Source organism: the organism of the source record quoted next, unplaced genomic scaffold (assembly GCF_019419815.1).
Source record: "Pyrus x bretschneideri cultivar Hongxiangsu unplaced genomic scaffold, Pyrus_bretschneideri_v1 Contig28, whole genome shotgun sequence".
Lineage (NCBI taxonomy): Eukaryota > Viridiplantae > Streptophyta > Magnoliopsida > Rosales > Rosaceae > Pyrus > Pyrus x bretschneideri.
The window spans coordinates 5,374,376-5,397,523 of NW_025999590.1; the positions used below are offsets into that span (position 1 = coordinate 5,374,376).

At 37.6% G+C, this 23,148-nt stretch overlaps 5 protein-coding genes across 5 annotated transcripts; 2 read left to right on the forward strand and 3 right to left on the reverse strand.

Moving 5' to 3' along the window:
* Positions 1-1,625: 1,625 nt before the first annotated feature.
* Positions 1,626-4,371, reverse strand: LOC103927156 (lysine-specific histone demethylase 1 homolog 1). Its single transcript, XM_009336051.3, has one exon. It carries the CDS (start codon positions 4,321-4,323, stop codon positions 1,876-1,878), a length of 2,448 nt encoding a protein of 815 aa, XP_009334326.2. The 5' UTR covers positions 4,324-4,371; the 3' UTR covers positions 1,626-1,875.
* Positions 4,372-6,499: 2,128 nt separating this feature from the next.
* Positions 6,500-8,509, forward strand: LOC125479149. The gene is made up of 2 exons (XM_048588190.1): positions 6,500-6,821; positions 7,948-8,509. The coding sequence occupies exons 1-2, from the start codon at positions 6,706-6,708 to the stop codon at positions 8,153-8,155; spliced, it is 324 nt and encodes a 107-aa protein (XP_048444147.1). The 5' UTR covers positions 6,500-6,705; the 3' UTR covers positions 8,156-8,509.
* LOC125479148 (lysine histidine transporter-like 8) lies at positions 8,246-11,619 on the reverse strand. The gene is made up of 5 exons (XM_048588189.1): positions 11,088-11,619; positions 10,777-10,910; positions 10,095-10,525; positions 9,372-9,503; positions 8,246-9,217 (listed from the first exon to the last, which is right to left on the reverse strand). The coding sequence occupies exons 1-5, from the start codon at positions 11,399-11,401 to the stop codon at positions 8,732-8,734; spliced, it is 1,497 nt and encodes a 498-aa protein (XP_048444146.1). The 5' UTR covers positions 11,402-11,619; the 3' UTR covers positions 8,246-8,731.
* Positions 11,620-13,741: 2,122 nt separating this feature from the next.
* On the reverse strand, positions 13,742-16,593 carry LOC125479160 (lysine histidine transporter-like 8). Its single transcript, XM_048588216.1, has 4 exons — positions 16,014-16,593; positions 15,187-15,751; positions 14,965-15,096; positions 13,742-14,311 (listed from the first exon to the last, which is right to left on the reverse strand). The coding sequence occupies exons 1-4, from the start codon at positions 16,532-16,534 to the stop codon at positions 13,823-13,825; spliced, it is 1,707 nt and encodes a 568-aa protein (XP_048444173.1). The 5' UTR covers positions 16,535-16,593; the 3' UTR covers positions 13,742-13,822.
* Positions 16,594-20,879: 4,286 nt separating this feature from the next.
* Positions 20,880-22,763, forward strand: LOC103927129 (NADH dehydrogenase [ubiquinone] 1 beta subcomplex subunit 2). Its single transcript, XM_048588473.1, has 4 exons — positions 20,880-21,115; positions 21,847-21,892; positions 21,971-22,012; positions 22,556-22,763. Exons 1-3 carry the CDS (start codon positions 21,012-21,014, stop codon positions 22,010-22,012), a joined length of 192 nt encoding a protein of 63 aa, XP_048444430.1. The 5' UTR covers positions 20,880-21,011; the 3' UTR covers positions 22,556-22,763.
* The last annotated feature ends 385 nt before the right edge of the window (positions 22,764-23,148 follow it).

A 23,148-nucleotide genomic window follows, 5' to 3' on the forward strand; every position in this document is an offset into this window, starting at 1 on the left:
GTCTACACCTGACATTGCCACGTGTCCTATGCACGTGACTTGTACTCTTTGTCTAATATTTTTTTTTAACTTTAAGATGAATATGTAGTTTGATTTATTTGTACGTCTTAATAATTTGTTAAATTGCATATTTTTTAAAATTCAAATAACTACATAATTTTTCACTTTTAATCATGTTATTTCAAACATATTTTAATAATAAAAAAATTTACGTCCTTATTGTAACTTTAACATATTAGACCAACTCCAATGATGGGCTAAAAGCCAAATTACTCTCCAAAATTTCCCTCTAAACCCACTCCAACCCAAAGGGAAAATTGGGGCTAAATGCTAAATGCTAAACCAAGATCAAATTCTTCCCAAAATTTAGCCCAGAAATCAGAGTGGACTCCACTCAATATTTATCGGAATTTAAATTTTTTAAGATTAAAATATTTATAAAATTAATTTACGATAGTCTACATATTTATTTATTTTTTAAATTTAATTTAACCAAAAAAAATAGCCTAAGTTCATTCTTTAATAATCCCGGACTAAAATTTTAGGCTAGAACGGTTGGAGCATAAAAGTTGTTTCTGGGCTAAAAGCTAAATTTTTTGGGCTAAAATATTTGGCTTTTAACCCAACTATTGGAGATGGTCTTATTGAAAGAATAGAAATATGTAAATATTTTAAATATCAAAATTGAAAAAGTTGTCAAATTTTTCAAGATACTTTTAGTAAAATTGTCAAATGATATACGTACATATTTTTTCACATACCACATCGATACAATATCTTATTAACGCATAATAGAATAAAAATAGTGTTCAATATAAAGACATATCGACAAAACTAACGATGATGCACATATTAAAAGTTTATAGGAGCTTAGAAATGAAGGCTTTGAAAAGAATTTTATTTTTGAAAAGATAAGAGAAACTGAAAGTATCTGATTTATGGTGTTTACCAAATTGAAAATGCTATTAGTGAGCACTATCAAAACATATATAATGATAAAAGTATACAAGAATGGCAATCATTGCCCCCAACCATAGATCAAACTTGTATTTTGGGTTTTTTTTGCCTATTTTAGTCCCTGCGAACCAACCGACTGCACCGCCCATATTCCGCCATGTGTATTTCCGTTATACGTCCGAGGGCATTTTATCCAAGTTCAAGGAGAGATTTTTCAGTATGATCGGCACACGAAATGGTACAACACATGACACTATACAAATGATGAGATACGTGAGTTAAAAAGTTAATAGCTTAAAAAATAAAATTTTCCATCACTTACATAAAAATACTTGGTGTACTATCCGTGTTTTGATCACAATAAAAAATTTCTTAAGTCCAAGGACTTCAGATGAATCGATCATGAAGAAAACTTCCCTCTCTTAATCATTTGTCCTTAATCCTTTACAATATGGTAAGAGTGGGTAAGATTTAGAATATAGTGATTTTTAATTCAATCCAATCCAATTCCTAGCCACCAAGTTATGGTATGTTTAAGGTCAATCAAATTCGACCATTTCTGTCATCCATCCTTTATGGTATGTATATAGTCCATGGAGGTTGGAAACAAACAATAGAGCAAAAATATATGTAAACACAAACAGCCACACAAAAAGCATACCGCAAACTGAATGAAGAAAAATCATACTTCTTCAACTAAATTTATGAGTGAGAGAGGATGAAGAATAAATAACTCCCAATCACTTTTGCACTTCCAAGGACAGAATTAAGCAACAACTAAACAAGGCTGAAATAAACACTACCTGACCAAATGAGTTCAGTTCAGTTCAGCTGACAATGGATTCCATCCAGCTGCTCAAATCAATGATCCAATCAACTGCAATCCATCCATTATGCACAACCCAAACCCAGGATTCTTCATACTTGAACTCCTCCGTCTAAGTTGGGTTTTGATTTTGCTGTCTTAATGTAGCTTAATAGAGATTCCCCAACACCACTTAATCCTTTCCTCCCAACCAACCTCACCCCAAATTCCACATTTATCATTCTCATCTTGTTCCCATCACCCTCTACCTCACTCAACTTCATCGCCTGATTCCTCGAAATCAAGCCATACAGACAAAGAGAGAGACGTGATCCCACCTCCATATTTCCCACTCCAAATTTCACCCTCAACAGCGAGTTGGCAGAATCAAACTCATCTGACCGAGGATCAAACAAAACGGAGAAGCTCCCACATCTTACGTCAGGGGTGTCAAATAACTTATTCAAATCGTCCATTTCATCACCAATATTACTTGGTTTTTCCAACGGGATAATTGTCCGCTTTTTGGCTACTCTCAGTATGTTAGCAGCCTCTCTCATCCCACTCAGAAAAGCTCCGTGCATTGTTGCCGGATACTGCTTGTTAGTGGCCTCCCCAGCAAAGAATACTCTCCCATCCCCAATACTCTCTGCCAGAATATCATAATCATCTCCTGAAGAACCTACTGCAACGTAAGAATACGAACCGTATGCAAAGTCGTCCTTCCCCCACCGAGTGCACACTGCCTGAATAGGTTCTGGAACAGCAATCCCTTTCGGGTTGAAAATACCCCTTAATATGTCCAACACCCTATTCACAGACTCAACAGGAGACATCAACTCAAACTTAATTGCAGCATCTCCAGCCACAAGAGCAACCAGAAGAGGCCCTCCTGATACAGAAGAGTAGCTATAAAACAGAAAGAACTCGCCTCTCATTCTCGGATCCTCAGTCAAATGCCCAAAAGTATCAATATCTCCACCCCAGAAGTTATAAGGGAACAATATGGCAACCTTATTCAGTAATCCAAATCCTATACTCTGAATTGCATCCTTCTTCCTTTGTGGAAGCTGAGGGACAAATTCAATGGAACCCTTCTTAAGCACGCCTAATGGGACTGTGCAAAGAACCATGTCCCCACGAAACTCCTGCCCGTTTGCATAAACCAAAACCCCATCAGAACCGTACCGAATACTCTGCACAGTCCTTTCATAGAAGATTGGAAGGCCCTCTGCAAGGGACCGCACAAAAGTCTCATTGCCTCCCGGGATAAAACAATGGTCACCTCCCATCTCATAGGGATCATCCTGATCCCAATAGGCCATGGACAAATTGGACATCAAGGAAGCATTAGCATATTCCAAATTAGCAAGATGCCAGTCCAAGAGCATTCTCTCCTGCGGGTCTCGTGCAACACTATAAACGCGTCGAAAAGCTTCCAACGCAGTGCCTAATGGAACATCTACGGACTTAACTTCTTCAATCATTGCGTGCCTAAGCTTACAAACTCTATCTAACAACTTATTGAAAGAAGCCTCTATACTAGAATCCATCTCAGAATTCACAGTTTTCCCATCTGGTAAATAAAGCGGGCAAATATCCCTCACCTTATGAAGAGGCAAACCCAGTTGCCTAGCTAAAACTCCGAGCGGGTTTCCATTGATTCCGGTGAGAACACTTCCCCCGAGATCCGCCGCAGCCTCCACTCCCTCGCGCTCGCCCACCATCTTCCTCGTCTTCACGCGACCACCAGGCCTGCTTCTACCTTCCAAGACCACAACTTTGAAGCCCAAAAACACCAATTGCCTCGCCGCCACCAAACCCGCCAAGCCAGCCCCCACAATGACCACATTGCCCCTCTCGGCCCCGTCAAACGACCTCAATTTTGCATCTTTCACCGCCGGTGCAAGCCCGAAGTTGATGTAGCCGTGCTCCACCAGAAAGTCGTAAGCTGAGTCGACCAGGGCTTTGTGCTCCGAGCGAATCGACTCCAGCGCCAGCTCCCGGGTTAACCAGAAAGACACATTTGACCTCCACCGAGACAGAATGTGGTTCCTCACGACGATATAGTTGGCTTGCTCAACGCCGCCGATGGTGGGGACCACGTTGGCCTCGATTTCCTCCTCAGTGAGTGAGTCGACCGGAAACCCCACTGAGATTGCGATTAGGGCTTCGACGTCTACGTCTTTGTTAAGGTCGGTGCGGCGGTTCTTGGCCAACGATGGAGAGCCATTGAGCTCCGTGAAGAACTTCTTCCTGCGACGGCGTCTCTTCGCTGGCAGACCGGGTTCAGCTGGGCCCGGTTCGATAGGGTTTTGGAGGTGCTGTTGATCGAGAAGGGTGTCTTCGCCTTCGAGAATGGGCTCGGATGAGTCATCTTGAGAGTCCGAAACGGGGGCTTCGAGAGTCGTTTGGGGAGGTGCCGACGGGTTTTCCGACGAGTGGTTTTCGTGAGGGGTCGAGCTTGAGGGAGTTAGGTCGGTTTCCGGCGACGAGTCATCGAAGACGACGTCGTTAGGGGGATTATCGGAGGGGTTTTGGGGGTTGTCCGTTGTTTCCATGTGGGAATGTCATTCATTCGGCTCCACTGCAAATGTGGACTGTCTTTTAACTCGAACCGAATTTTAGGGCTTTCGGATTCAAAAAAAGTTCCATATCAAAAAGAGTTGTGGGGCTTTGGAACTTAAGAAGGCCCAGCTTTACCCCAAACACAAGAGAAATGGGCCGGGTGAAAAGCCCGCCTTAAGTTTAACTTTTTGTTTTTTTTTTTCTTCCGCCAAAAGTCATCATAAATAAGGATTTGATTACAATACTTACTGAGAAAGTCATGATCACAAGATTTGAAATTACCTCCCTCTCTAGTAGATTTGATGCTTGGTAGTTGATTGTTCAAGTATCATGGTAGCGATTTTAATGTATGACACTTATTTTAGGAGTATGTGTAAGTAAAAGATTGTGCGACACATTTAACGAGTGATACAATTACTTGTATATTAATTCATGGTAAATAAACAGTAGTAAGTATTGTGAATTTTATTTTATCAAATTTACCTAAACTTGTATACTGGTTTTGATTATTATTTATTTATTTATTTAATATTTGTAGAAGGGTATTAAAATTTTTCCATAACAAGTTTCACTTCTCAAGCTTCCAAAAATGCTTCAAGTAAAATTTAAACAACCAAGTTATGTTTGCATGTACTTAGAATGAAATTAGCGTTATTCGAGTTGATTAAGTGAGTGAGATTGGATATAAGGATACCATAACACTACATACGTGACCCAAAAGAGTAGAAGAATCAAAGTTATTATATGACATACAATGCATAACAAACGTATATTCTCTAAAATATAAACCAATCTGTTGTAACATGAACTACAGTAGTGAAGCACAGTAAACCATTATCCCGACAATGAGTCAAGATACAAAACTTGAAATACTTGATAATAATTTCATAAGCTATTACTTTCCTTGCCCATCCTTCTACGAATAAAGGTGTTATTGATTGTCATACTCTCTTTAGGCCCAAGCACGACTCCTTGCCGTTGACGGTCCATGATGGAAGGGCTTTAGCTTAGTCTTGTTTATTTGCTTCATTTTTTATATACGGTCAACACAATTTCATGACCGCCAAATTATATGGTTGGAATCAGTTTGTTTAATCGCAATGGTAAATCACCCACCGGGCGATCGAGTGACACAAGTCAAAGTGCTCTTTTTATAAAGATTTTTGGGCTGGTGGTTCAAACTTTCGAATGAGATCGAAGAAGATTGAAGATGAGATTTATGCAGAGTGAAATGTTGTGTTTGAGAAAAAAAAAATGATGCGAGAGATAAAATAGAGGACATGTATGTATGGGAAAAGGAAAGAATATCATAGTTGCGAGAAAAAGTATAAGTTGATGAAACAAGAAAAGCATCCACTTGACAAAAATAGGATATGCTTAGGGTTTTAAGCTTTCAAAATTGTTTGATGTGGTGGTATATTTAGGTGAAGGTTGATGCATGCTTTTGCCCAACGAAATGGACCAATGCCACATGTAAATGTCTAAATTTGTACCAAAAATATTCGAGGGTGTCAATTTGGTTCAGTTGAACCAAACATTTTGATATCTAAACCGCAACCAAATCTATTAATGTTAATTCATTATGGTTTACCATTAGTATATTGGAAAAAAATTAGAATAAATAGCTGGTTCAATCGATTTTTGTTAGAAAAAACCCGACATACCAAATTGTACGATAAAACCATGCTATTTGAGCAACTCACATAGGGATTTGGATACCATACGGATCCAAATTGTGGGAATCATAGGAATTCTTATATTTTAGTCATTTATCGTGTATTGTGCGGTCATAAATCATTTGAATTTTTTTATTTAAAATTAAACACAAATAATACGTGACAAAAACTAACCGCCCAATGTGTGATGAACAACTAGGATGTGGGGATCCCTAGGATCCCCACAAAGTGTATCTGCAGATGATCTTTTTCCCTCACAAAAATCAATTTTAAGGTTGAAACGATTTTTTAATGTGCTGGTAACACGATTAAATATATCAAATGTTATAATACAAGTAATTAAATATTAAAAAAATAATTTTAATTATTTATATTCATACCACATTGAAAAATTTCTCTTAAAGTTAGTCTTTTTTTTTATTGTATTTTACTTTTTATGAAAATCTTTAAATATATATATATTTTTTTTTTGGGAAAAAAAATCTTTAAATTAATTGAATTTAGAGAAGGGCAAGAAAATAAGGGTAGAAGAAGAAGGAGAGAGGGCTAAAGTTGCAGGGTGGATCGGGAAGACGTAACGAAAACCAGCAAATACTCGTCGTTTCGTCGTTCGAATCCATTGTTGCAGTTGCAGAGGACCTCGTAGGAGAGCTCCTGTAAATATAATAAGAGAGATTCATACAAAGCAAAGGCAAAGAGATGATAACGCGATCGAATCTGGCGGAGCAGTTGAGAGAGTATCAGATTCGATCGAAGCATGACTGGGCCTCCGTCTCCTTCTTCTCCTCCACCTCCTCCACTCATACTTTGTCAAGGTTTCAACCCACTCCCTTCCACTTTTCCACGATTTCTGTTTAATTTCTCCATTAATCTTTTATTTATATTATCTTTGCTTTTTGATTATGCGATCTATATGCTGAACAATTTGGGAGAAACATTAAATTTTGCTCTACTTTAGATTTGATAATTGCTAATTATTTAAATTGGGGGTTTTAATCACAACTTTAGGCTTTAGCTTCGACTCGAGGCCTAATTCCTGTCGTTTGAGCTCGATTTAATCAATACTTCAATGGAGGAAGGGGTACAATGTCATAATTCTAAATAAAAGGGAAAACAAAATGGTGATGAAAATATATGCGTTGCTATGGTGATTTTTTCTTTAAATTTGGGAGTGGCTGGATTCCTATAGATGCTTAGGTGCTCAGATTGTCGATTCATCTCAGGGAGTGATGTAGGATAAAGAGGTCCGGTTCTGGACCTTCCGGCCTTCCGCCAGAGAGACTCAAAGACTATGAACATGCAGACACATGTTTAAACTCCATTTATTTCTCAAGAAACTAGAAAGAATCTCAATTCATCACCGTATGAACTTGGCTTCTGCATCAGCGAGGAACTTTACACAGATTGTTGTTATGCGTTCTCTGTCCGAACATGGAAATGCATTCTAGTGAATAAACTTCCCATAAATAGCAGGTTTTAAGGAGAAGCAAGAGAGAATGAAAAATGAAATGATTTTCTCGATATGATTGAATAATGATTACAGAGAGGTTTAAATGGGTTTGGACATACAAGCTAACACTTGTCCCGCTCAGTTAACAATATCTAACTAGCTAATTGTATTGACTGAAACTAAACTATAACGATTAATTAACTAACTGCTAACAATCGTTGATTTTGCTGATCATCAGAAGATTCAGTTTGTGAAGAAGATGATGTGTCATTAGGGTTATCTTGGATAGTGATTGCATTTAGGTGCATGCTGCTTTTATGTTGTCTTTGATTCTCCTGATGTTCTCTAGTCTTTTGCACATAATGAACTTGGTTAGAACTTACCCTTTTTGATAAATGTAGAAGTATTGTGGTTGTGCATATTTCTCATACCGATATGTCTGAGACGTTACTATTGATGCTAATTTCCTTCTTCTCAACTTATGGATGCAGGGTGGATGTAGTGCTCTTTGTAATATGGGAACTGGTAATCCTAGCTTTCTTGGTTTTTTCGGCAGTTTCTTTATATTTTAGGCATATGCGACTTGCTTTTGTCTTAGCATGTATTGCAATGCTCTTGCTTTTGTGCATAAAAGTTACAAAGCAAGTGAGATTGGCTAGGAAAAAGAAACGGAGGATGCTTCTTCCATTATCTATGTAATACTAGATGAGGGGCACGCACTACCCAACCTTATCGTGTAAATCTTGAAGAGTCTTGGCCATTGCATTTGGCCTGTATCCTCTTTTTTGGTGTATTGGGATGTGTAATCATTGCCTTCGAACATTAGGTGAAAAACTGATGTGATTGCTGTGGAAGATGCTCATCAGAGTGGCAAGTTGATCGATCAAGATATGAAGATTTGGTTAGTGAGGGGAGGAAAGGTTAGTTGACCATACGGTTTCTTCTGTTACTACCGAGAATATTTTGTTTTTACCAATGATATAGTGATGATGTTTGCATTACTTATCAACAATACAATGACATAAGAAACCAATGAATGACATTTCAGATGCATATACCCAAAGTGTTATTTTAGTGTTTGGATATGCAGCGTGAAGTACACAATTATTTTAGATGTCAGAACACTTGTTAATATTGTTGCTTCCTTCTTTAAGATCACCGTTGTGTATGTTCCCTTATAAGCCAGTGGTTATAGGACCAGGACGAAGTGAAAGAGTCATCGGTTGATGGTTAAGGTCGAGAGTGGGAGGCTCCTTGGTGGTGTTGTTGCCTCGGTTATTTTTCAGGCTTGAAGAAGTGGACTTCTATTCCGATCGTGACTATATTCCAAATTGCTCCGGTGATGATTAATATGCTTAGGACTATCCCCAAGGCTCCGAGTACCCAGTTAAAAATTGTGCTACATTTACAAGGTTTCTTGATCAATATCCACATGAAACACGGATACGCCAAGGTGATTGGAACCGCAACTCCTCCGATGAGTCCTGCTAAGCTGGGCAAGAATGGTAGTGCAACAGATATAAAAAATGCAACGCAGCCATAGAAAATCCTAAATCCGGAGCGTAGCCACCGCGGACAAGGTTTGTTCATGCTGCTAGTGAATCTGAATTCCAGATTGTCGAAAACCGGCATTGCATATATTTGAAAGGAGCTTAGACTGTTAACCACAATAAGCATGCTCGTCAATCCTAGGACAAATTTTGATGTGTCGTGTCCGTGGTATTTGTTCAAAGCACCTAACATCCCTCCACTTGAAGGTATCTGCCATACATAGATACAATCGCAGTACACTTCTATACGTAAGTACGACCTTCAATAAACCAAATAAATCCGGGCAGAAAAACATGCGCTAATTTCAATTTAGTCAAAAGATGTTTTGAATGGTAAGACAATGAACAAAATGTCGTGTTCTTACGAAATTTCCGTAAGCCCAGTAGCCGCCAATTGCCAGGGGAAACAAACACAGTGCGATGATGAGATATGCGAACTTCACTCCCTTCCACATCGGCAAACGCGAAGGCCTCTTACCGTTCGAGGGCATGGTTCCCTGCGAATATAACCATATGATGAATGTGATTATTTTTCAATTGAATAAAATATTTTGGATATATTGACAAATAGGAAGCTTTTAAGGGAGGGATTCCATTTAAAAAAAAAATAAGGACATCCTCTTAACCATTAGATTTGGCTTTAATGAAATTCTGTGGTTGAGATTCTGTGGTCTGTGATTTAATCTCAACCACAGAATTTCATTAAAATTAAATTTAATGATTAAGAGGGTGTTCTCATTTTTTTTTTTGAAAAAGGAAGATCTCTTCCCTTAAAGAGCTTGTTGACAACTATATCAATTATATTCACGGTTTCGACCACATGCACGTGGAGAAACTTCGTGTGTATATACATAGCCTTTTTAATTATTGGCTCATTTGAAACTACTTTTAAAGTGATTAAAAGTACTTTTAGAAAATATTTTTTTATTTAAAAAGTATTTGAAGTACTTGTATATCTTTTTCCTAATGCTTATTCCAGGAAGCATTTCAAGTATTTTTTTAAGATTTACTTGCTTTTTAACTAAAAATTGGTTTTAAAATATTTTTGATCAATTTAAAAGCACTTCCAAACGAGCCTGGTTACATACCTGTATTTCAAGCACAAGGTTGTGGCCTCTAAAAGCAAAGATAGTGATCCCAAGCGCATTTAGGACGCCAAAAACGGTGGCTGCATCAGATTTTGTTTCCAGCGGCTTATAAGAAACACCGTTGGGTCTATCTTTGGTGACAGAAACCACCCAAATGAGTGTGCAGTAGCTTACGGCGGTGATAGCTCCAATGAGGGAAATTCCAGCTATTGAGTTGAGGTTAGGAAGCTGAGCGAGAAGAATGGCAGTGCCGGTGAACACCAAGTAGCACTCTATCGTTGACAGTGGACTTACATGGCGGCATGTCTCACCGCACACGATTTGGAAAAATATTTTCATTGTCCCACCTCCGATCATGATCAGGGTTACACACGTACCACCTGAGAGGTACATGATTGGAAACAATGCCAGAATTTTCCCTAGCTTCTCACCTGCAACGAATACATAAAAACAAAATAATAATAATAAAAAGGAAACGTTTTGCGATTAATATTAAGAGAGAATCAGTTTACACACTCTAGCTTAATTACAGATTTTTGAACAATTATTGAACCACTATTTGATTGGTATCTTTTTTAGGACGTTGCGAGAACCACTATTTTGTAGTAGCGAGTGTTCGATCAGTTAATATATCAATATATGTATGTGTGTATATGTATATATATTATGCATGGTTAATTACCAAAAGCTGCCATGGAAAGTCGAAGGTATCTGCTGTAGCGCACTCCCGATTCGGATTCGTGCAGTTGTATCAGTAACCAGAGAGTATAGAGCTGCCACATGAAAGCCACCGAGAGACATATAATTCCCCATGCCCTGCAATACATGCACATATACACATGCAGTTAAATTAGTTAAGCAAATGAACAACCAACAAATTAATTACATATTAAGGATCATTTTGGTCTATGCATATTAATAATACGTAAATAATTATAAATATCATAATTTAGAGAGAGCCAATTAATTAATTAATTAATTAATTGAACTTACCAGCCAAGAGTAGCGAAAGATAAAGGAAGAAGGAGGGCTGGAATGCCTATTCCGGAACTGAGCGTGTGAAAGGCGGAGTAGAGGGCATTTCCGTTTCTGGACTCGGTGATGGGCAGCCATGCGTCCTGAGGATCAAGCTTTGTCAAGTGTCCAACTTCTTCTAGGTAGCCTCGCATGCTTGTCATCGCCTTCTTCATCGGACTCGCCAAAGGAGTCGCCACAAAACGAGAAACGAACGGACTTTTAGGGGTCATGTTTGGATTACTCATTGGGCTCGACTTCACTTCCTCCACCTCATCCATCTGATCCTGCATGTTCTGATTCGGAGGGTTCCTCTTTACTGTATATACCAAATATATATTTTGCTGAATATATATAGCTAGAGAACTGAGACGCCGACAAAAGTAAGTTAGATGTGGCTAGGGACTTGGGAGGTGGTTTCTGATCATTTCTTTTTGGAGTAAAAAAGGTGGGGTGGGGCCATGGGATCAGTGGATCATGATTCATGCATGGACTGAGACGATGATGAACATATGATTTATTTCCCTTTTTAATGTGATCTTTAGTATTGTATAAAATTTATATATATTTGAAATTATTTATCTTTTTATGTTGTACCTATATTGAGCATCAGTATTTGTGCCTTGTTACTTAGTTCATGATTTACGTAGGAGATAAGGAAACCCTTAATCTATAAAAATGATCCTTCACCCTCATTTTGGAGATGACAAATCCTAGTCTGTCTAGCAACAAGCCTCTATGTATAATATAACCCGCATCTTACATAATGAAATCTGAATCTGCACTAATATGAATGTAGCACTACTTGAGGTGAACCACGATATATATTCGTGTTCTAATGCGTATATGTGATTTACGATCAAATTCAGTTGGTCTAAAATAGACCATTTTATTATCAAATATAGAGATCATCTCTTTAAAAAGTTTATTTGAAGTTTAGAAGAGAAGAAAGACTTTGAGTGAAATTAATGGGAAGGTAGGAGGAAAATGAATCCATAATTTACGCGAGTGAAATTAAGCTTTGGTACTTGTGAGGATTGAGGACCAATTAAGGCAAAGGTGGGAAATATGTTTAATTCAAAGTTCAAACTGGAATCTTTTGACTGAGTTGGCTTGGCTGCTTTGCATGTTATTTGTACTTTCGTTGTAAAAAGACTTCGGAAAGGAGAATGCATTCGTGGTTGACCAACACTTTTTCTTTTAGCTAGAGCCTTGTCCGTATGCTAGCTAGCATACCACAACCACTTTGCCAATTGCAGAGTGCCACTATTCTCACCAAAAGGATTAGGAAGAGGATCTTAGGAATTCGTGAATTATGTTTATTCATCATACATTGTGTGGTTAATTTTTATCAGGTATTGTTTGTATTTAATTTTAAATAAAAATATTTAAAATGATTTCTAGCCACACGATGTATGATGAATATACACGATTCACGAATTCTCGAGATCCTTACAAAGAGGATCCGGATTCCATGATCCATGGCAATTGGCATGGACATCATCCATCACTCTCTGTAAATTTACTTCATTAATCTTAAATTCTGTAGTGCTAACACTGCACACTCACAAAGAAGCAAGTCTTGCAGAAAAGATGAATTAGTGTTATATATATATGTATGTATGTATGTATGGTATATGTATATGTATATGCATTGCAACCTTAATGCAGCTAATAGCACGTAGGGACCGTAGTGAAATACTTAACTGAGCGAACCTTGAGATTGGATTCATCATTAGTCAAAAATTGCTTTTATTGGATATCAAATCAATCCTGTTCGTTAATTTACTATAAATTGTAATGAATTGGGTCCATATGCATTATGCATAATGGGAACTCCACTCTCCACACCACATAATATGACATAACCTTTATTCATTCTTCAAAGGCGACACTTCTTTTCAGCAGCAAATGACATATAGAGGCATGCATGCGTGCATATAACAGGGCCGGTTTGGCTATACATATCTGTTCATTCATTCCCTTGTGAAGTTTCTTCGAAGCCCTCCTCGTTTGCCTATCATTGGCTATCACTAGATGCTTAAAGGAAGCCTAAAGCGACTTCTCATCTTTATATTCTTACCCTCTTTAATTTTGGCTGTTGTTTTCATTTGTTGTATTCAATCTCAAAAATAAAAACAAATGACCAAAAAGTTGTGAAAATCACTTTGCAAAAATGCCTTAAGCTATGACATGACCTAAAGAAGAGAGGTGTATTTGCTTGATACATGGACATGGTGGTATCCCCTCGTATCCCCGTGTCGTATTCTTTGGTAGTCATCCAACAATTATTCTTCTTAATTGACGTATTCCGTGTCATGTCGTATCTCTGTATCCGTATCCGTGTTCATACAACGTAGATTTGCTTCTACTATTATTCAGATGGGGATTGATTTCATATGGTTTTCCCTTTTTGTCATTTGTAGTGACTTTGTTCAATTTCTGTGTATTTGCTTAACAATTCCCCCACAACCACACACAATCATTCGGAGGCTATGATTGTAATCATCAATATAAACACCTAATCTGGGGAGAGACGGTTGTTTGAATTGGAAGGATTGGAGTTTGCAGGTTACCTTTGAACCCTATGCTTACGGCAATTTCAATGTGTTTCTGTCTTGATGTTTTCGGAAGAAATGAAAAACGATTTATTGAGTGTCAAAGAACATACATACATACATACATACATATCTGAAATACGTACGTTCCCAATACTATTGAGGCTTAAAAAAGCTCACTTGAATCCCGGTGTCAATGACAACATAAACTCCAGCAGCTATGAGTATTATACAGAGAGCTGTGCCCAAAAGTCCGAGTCCCCAATTGAGGCACCACATAATGCTATATTTCTTGGGCTTCTTAATTTTCAACCAAAGCAAGGAAGGATAGACAAAGGTAATCGGGATGGAAATCCCTCCTATGAGACCGGCAAAGCTTCCCAAGAATGGAATCGCCACTGCTACGAAGAAGCAGCCGTACCCGAACATGGCTCGGGATATCGAGCGGAGCCACCACGGGCACGGCTTGTTCATGCGTTTGATGTATTTGGATTCCATATCGTCAAACATGGGCATGCCAAAGATTTGGAATGAGCTAACCGCATTGATTACCACAAATAAGCTCGTTAATGACAGAACCCACTGTGAAGTGTCACGTCCATGGTACTGATATATTGCAGTTAGCATCCCTCCATTTGGCGGTATCTGTTTCCAAAAACAAAACAAAAAAAATGCTAAAAACGATTAGTCAATGTTCATTCGACATTGTCGTACGTATTCAAATAAAAATAGCTTTATATCCTCCAATCTGCAAGATGGAAATTGTTACTGATATTTAGCACTTCAAAATAGTTGTTAGGCAGTATATAATATCAGGCCCTTTATATAAAGGGATTTCTATTTTTTTTTTCAAAAAATGGGGATTAAGTGTGGGGCTCACTCCGCATCGAACTTCAGCGATCTGAACTATTTATTTTGTAAGTCTCGATTCTTAGATCATTTTTGCAAAAATTCAATTCAATCTGAAACTATTTGCTTATTTAATTATCAAGATAAAATTTCATTGTTTCTTATATAACAAAGTATTCGTTAATTTCTTTAAACCTAATTAGATGTATTAAACATTTCCGATTTGACTAATATTTTGTAAGGATGATATATGAGGTGCAACTTGAAAAATAGACAGTTCAAATCGTTAAAGTTCGATGTACGTAGTGTAAACCCTACAACTAATCCTTATTTTTACATAAAAAAAATAGGAATCCCTTTTCTAAAAGATTCTATATAATATTATACATAATAACTTATTCAAAGTGCGGATAGCAACTCTCATAAATTTATAAATTTACAAATGTTACCATGTGTCCGTAGGCCCAATATCCTCCAATTGCTAAGGGAAACAAGCACATTGCGACCATTAGATAGGCAACTTTTACCCCTCTCCACATTGGCACATGAGATGGTTTCTTCTCACTTGAAGGCATAGTTGCCTGCATAGCAAAGAAAACATGTAGTTTTGGACCAACTTATTAATTTCTCAAAAGCAGAGGCGTTCGATTGCTATATATCTTGTTAATTACCTGAATTTCAAGGATAAGATTGTGGCCTTTGAAAGCGAAAGCAATAATGCCAAGAGAATTGAGGACACTGAAAATCATAGCGGTGTTGCTGTTTTCTCTTTTTGGATCGTAAGAAACGCCGTCCAGCCTGCCCTCCGTGACCGCGACGAGCCACATAATGGTACAATAGCCAATGGCAGTGATGGCACCAATCAGAGAGACACCTGCAATGGAGTTCAAATTGGGGAGCTGAGACAGAAGAACGGCGGCGCTGGTAAAGACCAAATACCACTCGACGGTGGTGAGTGGCTTGGCGGTGCATTCGTGGCCACACACGATTTCGAAGAAGAGCTTCATGCTGGAGCCGCCAACGATAATCAAGGCGACACAGGTGCCGCCCGAAAGGTAATAGATGGGGAAGATAGCGAAGATCTTGGCCATTTTGTCACCGAAGGTAGCGCGGAAGAGTTGAAGATATCTGCTGTAACGCATCCCAGTTTCAGTGGATTCATGAAGCATTACCAAAAGCCATAGGGTGTATAGCTGCCATATGAACGCCACTGTCAAGCATATGGTCCCCCATGTCCTGCATGCATGATCAAAATCCACTTATTAGAAACTTTTCAGTACGATCCTCGCACTACTGCTACCTGCATGATATCATCAATCGATCCGCTGATGTTATAATTTGTGAATTTTGTTGATTAGTATTATATATTAAGTTCATGAAATATAAACCTTGTCGTTCAATATTGATATTAGAACGTGGATTAGTAACATAAGATTAGTGTGACGGTTGTACTCAAAAACTTTATACGTGGTAGGCAGGTACGTAAAGGTGAAATTACCAGCCAAGAACGGTGAAGGAGACGGGGAGCACAAGGGCTTGCATTCCAATTCCAGAGCAAAGGGTATGGAAGGCAGCATAGTAGGCATTGCCATTCCTTGACTCGGTGATGGGGAGCCAAGCGTCCTGAGGGTCGAGCTTGGTAAGTCGGATGGCCCTTCGAATGGGGCTACCAAGAGGTGTGAGGAAGTTGGGAGTGCGAGACATCCATGGGGTAGCTCTACGGGCAGCAACGTTTGAAGGCACTATAGAGAGCAGAAGGGGCTTTTTTGACATGGATGGCGAACTAAATGCACTGCCCTCTCCCTGTCCCTGTCCCTCTGAGGATGATGACTGCATTGGAGGTGCCTGCGCCGCGACCGCACTATCATGACCATCAACATGATGATCATGGTGTTCCCCTTGATCTTCATCCACGCGGAATATTTGATCATCGGAGGGGGCGTCGATTGTAGTGGAAATGTCTTCGACTGTAAATTCATCACTAGCACTCATCTTTCTTGGATTCTGATATTCCTCCATCTAGTTCGATACACAAGCCAAATGCTATAGCTTGATTATATAGGGTACCGAATCAACTGATGGATCCAAGTCTTTTCTTGCATATATGCTAATTAGTAAAGTGGGGGAGTTGATGGTGATGGTGATGTTCATTAATTGGTGGTTGTGGGTCGACAACTGCTTTTGACCGGCTCCTGCTTTTTCTGGGATCAACACCCACAACGATTTGACATTGACTATTATGCATGCCTTGATCAATTATTTCCTCAAAGGGTATCCTTTCCATCTTTCTAGTTAGCTAATCATGCAATGTTTATTTTAATTCTCGAGTTAAGTGTATATGTGAGGAAGGTCGTTTCCGGTAGACTTGGACTGGGTTGCGGTTTTCAGAGAGTCCCGCTGCAATACTTAATTTAATCACTAATTACCAATCGGATTAACACCGAATCTATACGATAATTCTCACAAGGTCAGACTGTTATTCTCGGAGCGCCTCAATTAATTGGTAGACCAAGAAGCTCACAGTCATCGTGAGTGGACGTCTTATGTAGTTATTTTCCTTGTAACTTCCTCGATGGAATTTTCTCCTTTTTTTTTTTTGACAAAAATTTGCACTAAATTACAGATGAGAATTCAGCGTCCTTCCAGAAAGTTTGAAAATGGGGGCAATTAACAAATTGATGTGATTTCTCCCCCCTTCTGGGATTAGAAAAATGCGTTTGAAATTGTAGGCACTACCATTATTATTTGTAGCTATTTTGTTTATGAATGGGGACTGATTGACACAAAGGGATTCGGTTGCAAGATTTTCAAACAAACGCGTTCATATATTTATATGCATAATGTGCATAATGCATGCCTTCTAGTAGATAAGACTCGGTATATTTACTTATTTAATTAGAGCATCTTCACTAAAACGTTTCAAGTTTGATATTTATATCTTATTTTATATTTCGAGAGATGTATATTTTAGCTTTATTCCAACGTGATAAATGTAAATTTTGTATTTCATTTATTTTTCCTTTTGAGTCTAGCAATATTCACCTCCAAAAGATGCAAAATGCCAATTCCAAAGCATTTTCCATCTCCCATAATAGATGCCACAATGATCATCCAAATTCTCTTGCAATCTGGATGAGATCCTTCCAGAGAATCTTGCCAGATGGATTCTTAGGCACGGAATCCATAAATGCCATCCTCCTAAGGGCTGATTTGGTATTGATGTGTTTTGAAAAAAAACTATTTCTGGTGTGCTGTGAAAATAAGCTGCAGAGTGTTTGGTAGACTTTTTTGTAAAAGTGTTTTTGAAAAAAAAAAAACAGTACTATATTGTTTAATAAACTTTTATGTAAAACAAATGTGAAAAAAAATTGATTTTTCAAAGTTGGGTTTTGCAGTTTTGCGTTTTTGGTTTTTTTTCATCCAAAACTGTGAAAAAAAACTGAAACTGAATGTTTACCAAACATAAAATCACTTTTTTCAGAATCACTTCAGTACCAAATTAGGACTAATTCTCTTGTAGGGAGCCATCTGCTTGCCCACAAACTTCATCACTCCGCTCTCGTTAAACTGCTTCCGGCTTTTCTTACCATATATGCCATTGGATACTGTCCAACCTTTTCATCTGGAAATCTGCCAACAACAACACTTACATACATGTATGCATTGATCATCAAGTACTGGAAAAGTATTACTTTGACATAAAAATGGAAAGCTAAGAAAGGAAGAGTCTTCCACCAAAACCATTAAATCAAGTAATTCAAGCTTTTAAAATTTCATAGAAAAAAATTATTAATTTATTATAATTTTTAAGAAATAAAAAAAAAATTGATCGTTAGATGAAATTTTATAAATTCATATCACTTGATTTGATAATATAACTGGAGAGAATCTCTGGACAACTTACGGTATAACGGCAGCATCAACAATTTCGGGATGCGTGAGCAGCAAAGCCTCCAGTTCAGCAGGGGGCACCTAAATCATTGACAAAGTAATATTTTTTTATCAAATTACAACGTGCTTGTCGTTGATGCCTTTTTGTTTACTTTTCTTCCGATAAATAAATTCATAACATATTTTCATACTATTTTAGATGGTATTTAATGTGGGTAATTAAATTATTTGAATTAATCAGATTTTTAAATTTAATTTATTATTTAATAAATTAATAATTAAAAAAATAGTTAATTAAATGATAATTGTGTTATACGAAAAGTCCTTCTCCTTCATTTCCTTAGATTTTGCAAATTTTTCAAATAATGTGGTTGTCCACATCAGATGTCATCTAAGATAAGATAGAAATATAGTATAAAAATATAGTATGAATAACATTATTCATTTATTTATATTAGTGTTCCATTATTATGGGTAATGGAATGTACGCAGTCAATCTGGCTAAAGAAAATTGGAAAGGCAAAATGTCATAAAATAGTGGGACGCATGTTTTCCCACTCAAACAGTTTTGCGTGAGGGCACTCTAATTAACTCAATTAAAAAAAAAACAATTAAAATAAGAGAATTTTAACAAAAAAAACTCTCAGTACTATTTATTTTAACGAAAAATCACATTTTTACACTAAAAAGTCAATCCTGGTATTATTCACTTTACCCTTTATTTTGTCCTTATCATTAAAACTCAAAATTTTGAATTTTTTTTATCATTAAAACTCAAAATTTTGAATTTTTTTATATTAATTTTCCTTTAAAACAACGTTTTATACCTCTCTCATCTCGTCTTTTCTTTGAAAGTTGAAACTCAGAATTCTTCTCAAAATTCCAGTCGTCCGTTTACCAAGAATTAATGCATTTTATTTTTCACACTTTAATATCAACAACATTACAATCTCATATGATGACTGGAATTTTTGAAGATATAAATTTATGGAGAATTTTGAAACAGGAATTGTGTTTTTTGAGAGAAATGTTAGCAAACTAACAATTACGGGAGAGAAAAAGATGAGCATGGACGAATATTTAGAGCTTATTTGGTATTTTATTTGAATTCAAGATTTTTAACTCCAAAACTGTTTCTCAATTTACAACTCAAAAACTTGTTTGGTAAGCTAATTTTGCAAAACTTGAACTAAAAAATAACTCAAAAACTAGCCTAAAATCTGAGAACAACAAAAGTATGTTTTTACTGTTTTTTTTTTCTCCTTCATGACACCTACAAGACCTTGGAGTTGAGACCAGCGACACTAAACATCAATTGAGAGTAAATGTTTCCAGCGACCGAGATATTTTCTTCTCACCATCCCTGACCCACTGTCCTCTCACTCTAATCACCTGCAAGCCCCAACCTTATCTCTCCACCATTACCAAAGCTTTATTTCAAACTCAATTTGCTCAATTTCAATGGCAACGTTTGAAATTAGCAACCCACCACCATATATGTGAACAAAACCCATATGAAGGCAACATGACTTCATAGTATGAAGTGTGAAATTGAGAGTTCCAAATCAAGTCGTCAAGATATTGGGTCTTGGTGAGTATTTTCCGGGTCGCTTCTCGGATCTCGACCCAACCTTAATATCCTCCCTCAGCCATTGCCACCTAATGGTTTTGTACAGACAAGTTTTTGGGTTATGTAGCCTAATCCTTGAAGATTTAAAATAGTTTCCAGGTTAGATACCAAACAAGTTTTTGGGTTATAAAAAAAATTGTTCTTGAGAGAAGTTCATCCAAGTTGTTTTTAAGAATTATAATTTTTTTTTTTAGTAGGATATCAAACAGATCCTCCTTAAATTTTCAATATTTTTTCCCTTACATCTTCGGAGTTTGGATCTCTTTTTTTGTTTAGTTATAGATCAAATGTTGAGTTTGCTCGAAAATTTTTCGTCGTCGTTTGTGTAACTAGGAACGATGATTATCAATTTCATGGCGAAAGGAAGACTAGTATACCGGGGAGAATTTTTGTTGGAGTTTCTGCATTTTGACAGGGAGGCGAGAGAGTGAGGAGGAGAGAATATATTATTTAATTTCACCCTTTTTTTTAAACTAGGCAAATACTATATATTTGTATTACACGACGATTTATTTTTGTGTTTAGTTTGATACCTAAACTAAGTCATTATGTATTTTATCTCAAATTTTCGCTTGTATCAAAAGAACACCATCACACTATCTTCGAAAAATATAATAAAAAATTATGTTTTATTTTAATTTTATCTTGAAAATAACGAATCCGCAACCAGTTTATTTAACTTATTGACTCTATCGTTTGTCAAGAAAGAAATTTTGCTTTCTATGGGCTTGTATTGGGCTAATGCTGATTCCAAAATCTATGAATTCATCTTGAAGCTGGGCTTGCAGCAAAACTAGTCAAGCGAAGCCCACGATGGGAAATAGATTCGTCGTCATGGACTCATGGGAAGCAAAAGTGGGTCGGGAATAATAGAGTTGTTATCGGGTCTGGAGAACTCCTCGATCGAGAGAGATTTCAGAGTGTAGGGCTGGCTAGCTCAAATAGAGACGGAGAAAGAGAGAGTTATCGGCGAAGATGGGAGGAGGACACGGAGAGGGCATAACATACAAGGGAATCACGGTGCATCAGCCAAAGCGGTGGCACACCCTCACCGGCAAAGGCATGTGTGCTGTGATGTGGTAAACTCCGTCTACTCTCCCTACTTCGTCTGTACATTGGCGTGATGAGGTCAAATTTCTGTTATTTAGGATCTGCCTGCCGTGTTGTTTTAATCTTGTCTTTTGTACAGTTTATAATGTTTTCGGAATCTCGGATTCATGTTTAGGCATCGATTGTTAGGAACGTAGACCTGAAAATGCTAATAGGAAGAAATTGTAATTCATTCACTTGAATGTTGGGATTCAATTTGGGGATTCAGGCAGCTCAATACGAGTAGGGGTCGATCGGTTAGGAACTTAGACATGAGGAATTTAGAATTCTCTTAAAGGTTGGGATTCAAGTTGGGGATTCAGGCAGTTGAATAGTTGTGGAGATGAAAAATCAGGGATTTCTTCTCAGCCGAAATTGACTTAGGCAACATTTGGTTGATGAGTAGCTTATATAAAGCTATACTATCAAACATTACTTTGTATCTTTTTCTTACCGGTAAGCTTCCGGACCAATTAATGGTTTTTGTGGTGCCTTCGGCATAGAGGACAGGTTTTTGTGGTGCTTTCAATACGAGTTGGAGTCATGGGATAAAATTTTGAACCTTGGACAGGTTTTCTATTGGTGTTAACCTTGGTTCCTGCATGGAGATAATGCAGATTGAATGGATTCAACTTAATAATTTTTACTAGTAAAAGTGCCAAGATATTTGAATCATGTAACCACGGTAGCTTATGGTTTTGTTTAAATTTTAATGGATCAGGTTTTGGGTACTGTACAGGGCCAAGAAGGATGGTCCTGTAGTTTTGGTAAGAGCTTCTCTTATTTTGACTTTTCTTTGCAATTTTATAAGCTCATGTTACTCACTTTCTTATTATGTCTTTTAGGGTTGGAGGCACCCCTGGGAGGGCCACGATGATCATCATTAGGTACGGGTACAACGACTTGACCACCACTTATCAGATACTTGCATGATCCACTGTATTTTATTTGCTTCATGTGTACTTTTTCGCCTTTGATCAATTGTGACATTTGTGGAGTGGGGTTTGAACTCATGAACTCCTATTTAGAGTAGCTTTTGGCTACCAACTGGGTTTGATTAGTTGTTACCATGCGTACACACTGTTCATCGATGATTATGTGCCTTTCATTTTAAGGTCTAGGCTTAGTAGTTCAGGTTTCTTTGAATGAAGTAAATACTGAAAACAAGGATGTTGCCCAAATAGAGATCATCACGACAAGTTAGTTTTGGTTTGGTTTGATTTATGTTTGTTGATACCCTACTTCCCCTTGGTTTTCATTTGAAGAAAGTGGCTAGCAATTGAGGAAGTCCATGAGTTCGAGGACCAGTGCCTCTTATCTTTATCTTTGGGTGTTCTCAAATAGACTTTAAAGTTTCTGTAACTAATTTTTCGCATGGAAGGAAATGTCGAAAGAAATAATTGAACCGTGCCCTTACCGTATTGTTGCAGGGATCGTGTGGAAGAGCCAAGAGTTGATAACATAAAGGGCTTATTCGGCGGGATACTAGTGAAAGCGTAAACGGTGCATCTTTCTTAATTTCCGTTTAATAAAGTGATTGTGAAGAAAAAAAATTGTGATGCGAATGGTGTGATGACATCAAACTCCGTTTCGGAATGCTAAATTTATGATGCTTGTATTGGGTGCCCTTTTGTTTCATTTTGGTTTCGCTTGAATTTTTCTGCAACTGAAGTTCCTCCGGAGGTGCAAAAGAAATCATACAGGCATACGTGTGTCATAAAGCAAATATTGAGTAGGTAAAGAAGTTAGATGGAATGTATGATAGGAGAGTAGAGTAGAGTGCATGACATTGCAGGTTGATTGATTTTACTTTTGACTTGAGTTGGAGATCAATTTTGCACTTGGGAGGAGTCGCAGGTGTGTGGTCGCCCAAAAGGCCCATAAGCACAGTCCGATTCAAATAAACTTAAAGCCTCATCTCCATCTCACAAAAGGGGTGGGCTCCTGGATCCATATCAGTTCAACACCATACTCTCTCTCTAGTCTACGCTAGTGAAAAAATCAACGAGAAACTTAATAAAAA

Excerpts from the sequence above, each read along its gene's own strand:
- LOC125479160 (XM_048588216.1), bottom strand. The coding sequence starts at position 16,534 with ATGGAGGAATATCAGAATCCAAGAAAGATGAGTGCTAGTGATGAATTT. Across the intron at positions 15,097-15,186 it reads ATCTTATCCTTGAAATTCAG|GCAACTATGCCTTCAAGTGA; the intron begins GTAATTAACAAG and ends TTTGCTATGCAG. Across the intron at positions 14,312-14,964 it reads ATTGGGCCTACGGACACATG|ATACCGCCAAATGGAGGGAT; the intron begins GTAACATTTGTA and ends TTTTGGAAACAG.
- LOC103927129 (XM_048588473.1), top strand. The coding sequence starts at position 21,012 with ATGGGAGGAGGACACGGAGAGGGCATAACATACAAGGGAATCACGGTG. Across the intron at positions 21,116-21,846 it reads GGCATGTGTGCTGTGATGTG|GTTTTGGGTACTGTACAGGG; the intron begins GTAAACTCCGTC and ends TTAATGGATCAG. Across the intron at positions 21,893-21,970 it reads AGGATGGTCCTGTAGTTTTG|GGTTGGAGGCACCCCTGGGA; the intron begins GTAAGAGCTTCT and ends TATGTCTTTTAG.
- LOC125479149 (XM_048588190.1), top strand. The coding sequence starts at position 6,706 with ATGATAACGCGATCGAATCTGGCGGAGCAGTTGAGAGAGTATCAGATT. Across the intron at positions 6,822-7,947 it reads TCCACTCATACTTTGTCAAG|GGTGGATGTAGTGCTCTTTG; the intron begins GTTTCAACCCAC and ends TTATGGATGCAG.
- LOC103927156 (XM_009336051.3), bottom strand. The coding sequence starts at position 4,323 with ATGGAAACAACGGACAACCCCCAAAACCCCTCCGATAATCCCCCTAAC.
- LOC125479148 (XM_048588189.1), bottom strand. The coding sequence starts at position 11,401 with ATGCAGGATCAGATGGATGAGGTGGAGGAAGTGAAGTCGAGCCCAATG. Across the intron at positions 10,911-11,087 it reads TCTTTCGCTACTCTTGGCTG|GGCATGGGGAATTATATGTC; the intron begins GTAAGTTCAATT and ends CATGTATTGCAG. Across the intron at positions 10,526-10,776 it reads ACTTTCCATGGCAGCTTTTG|GTGAGAAGCTAGGGAAAATT; the intron begins GTAATTAACCAT and ends TATTCGTTGCAG.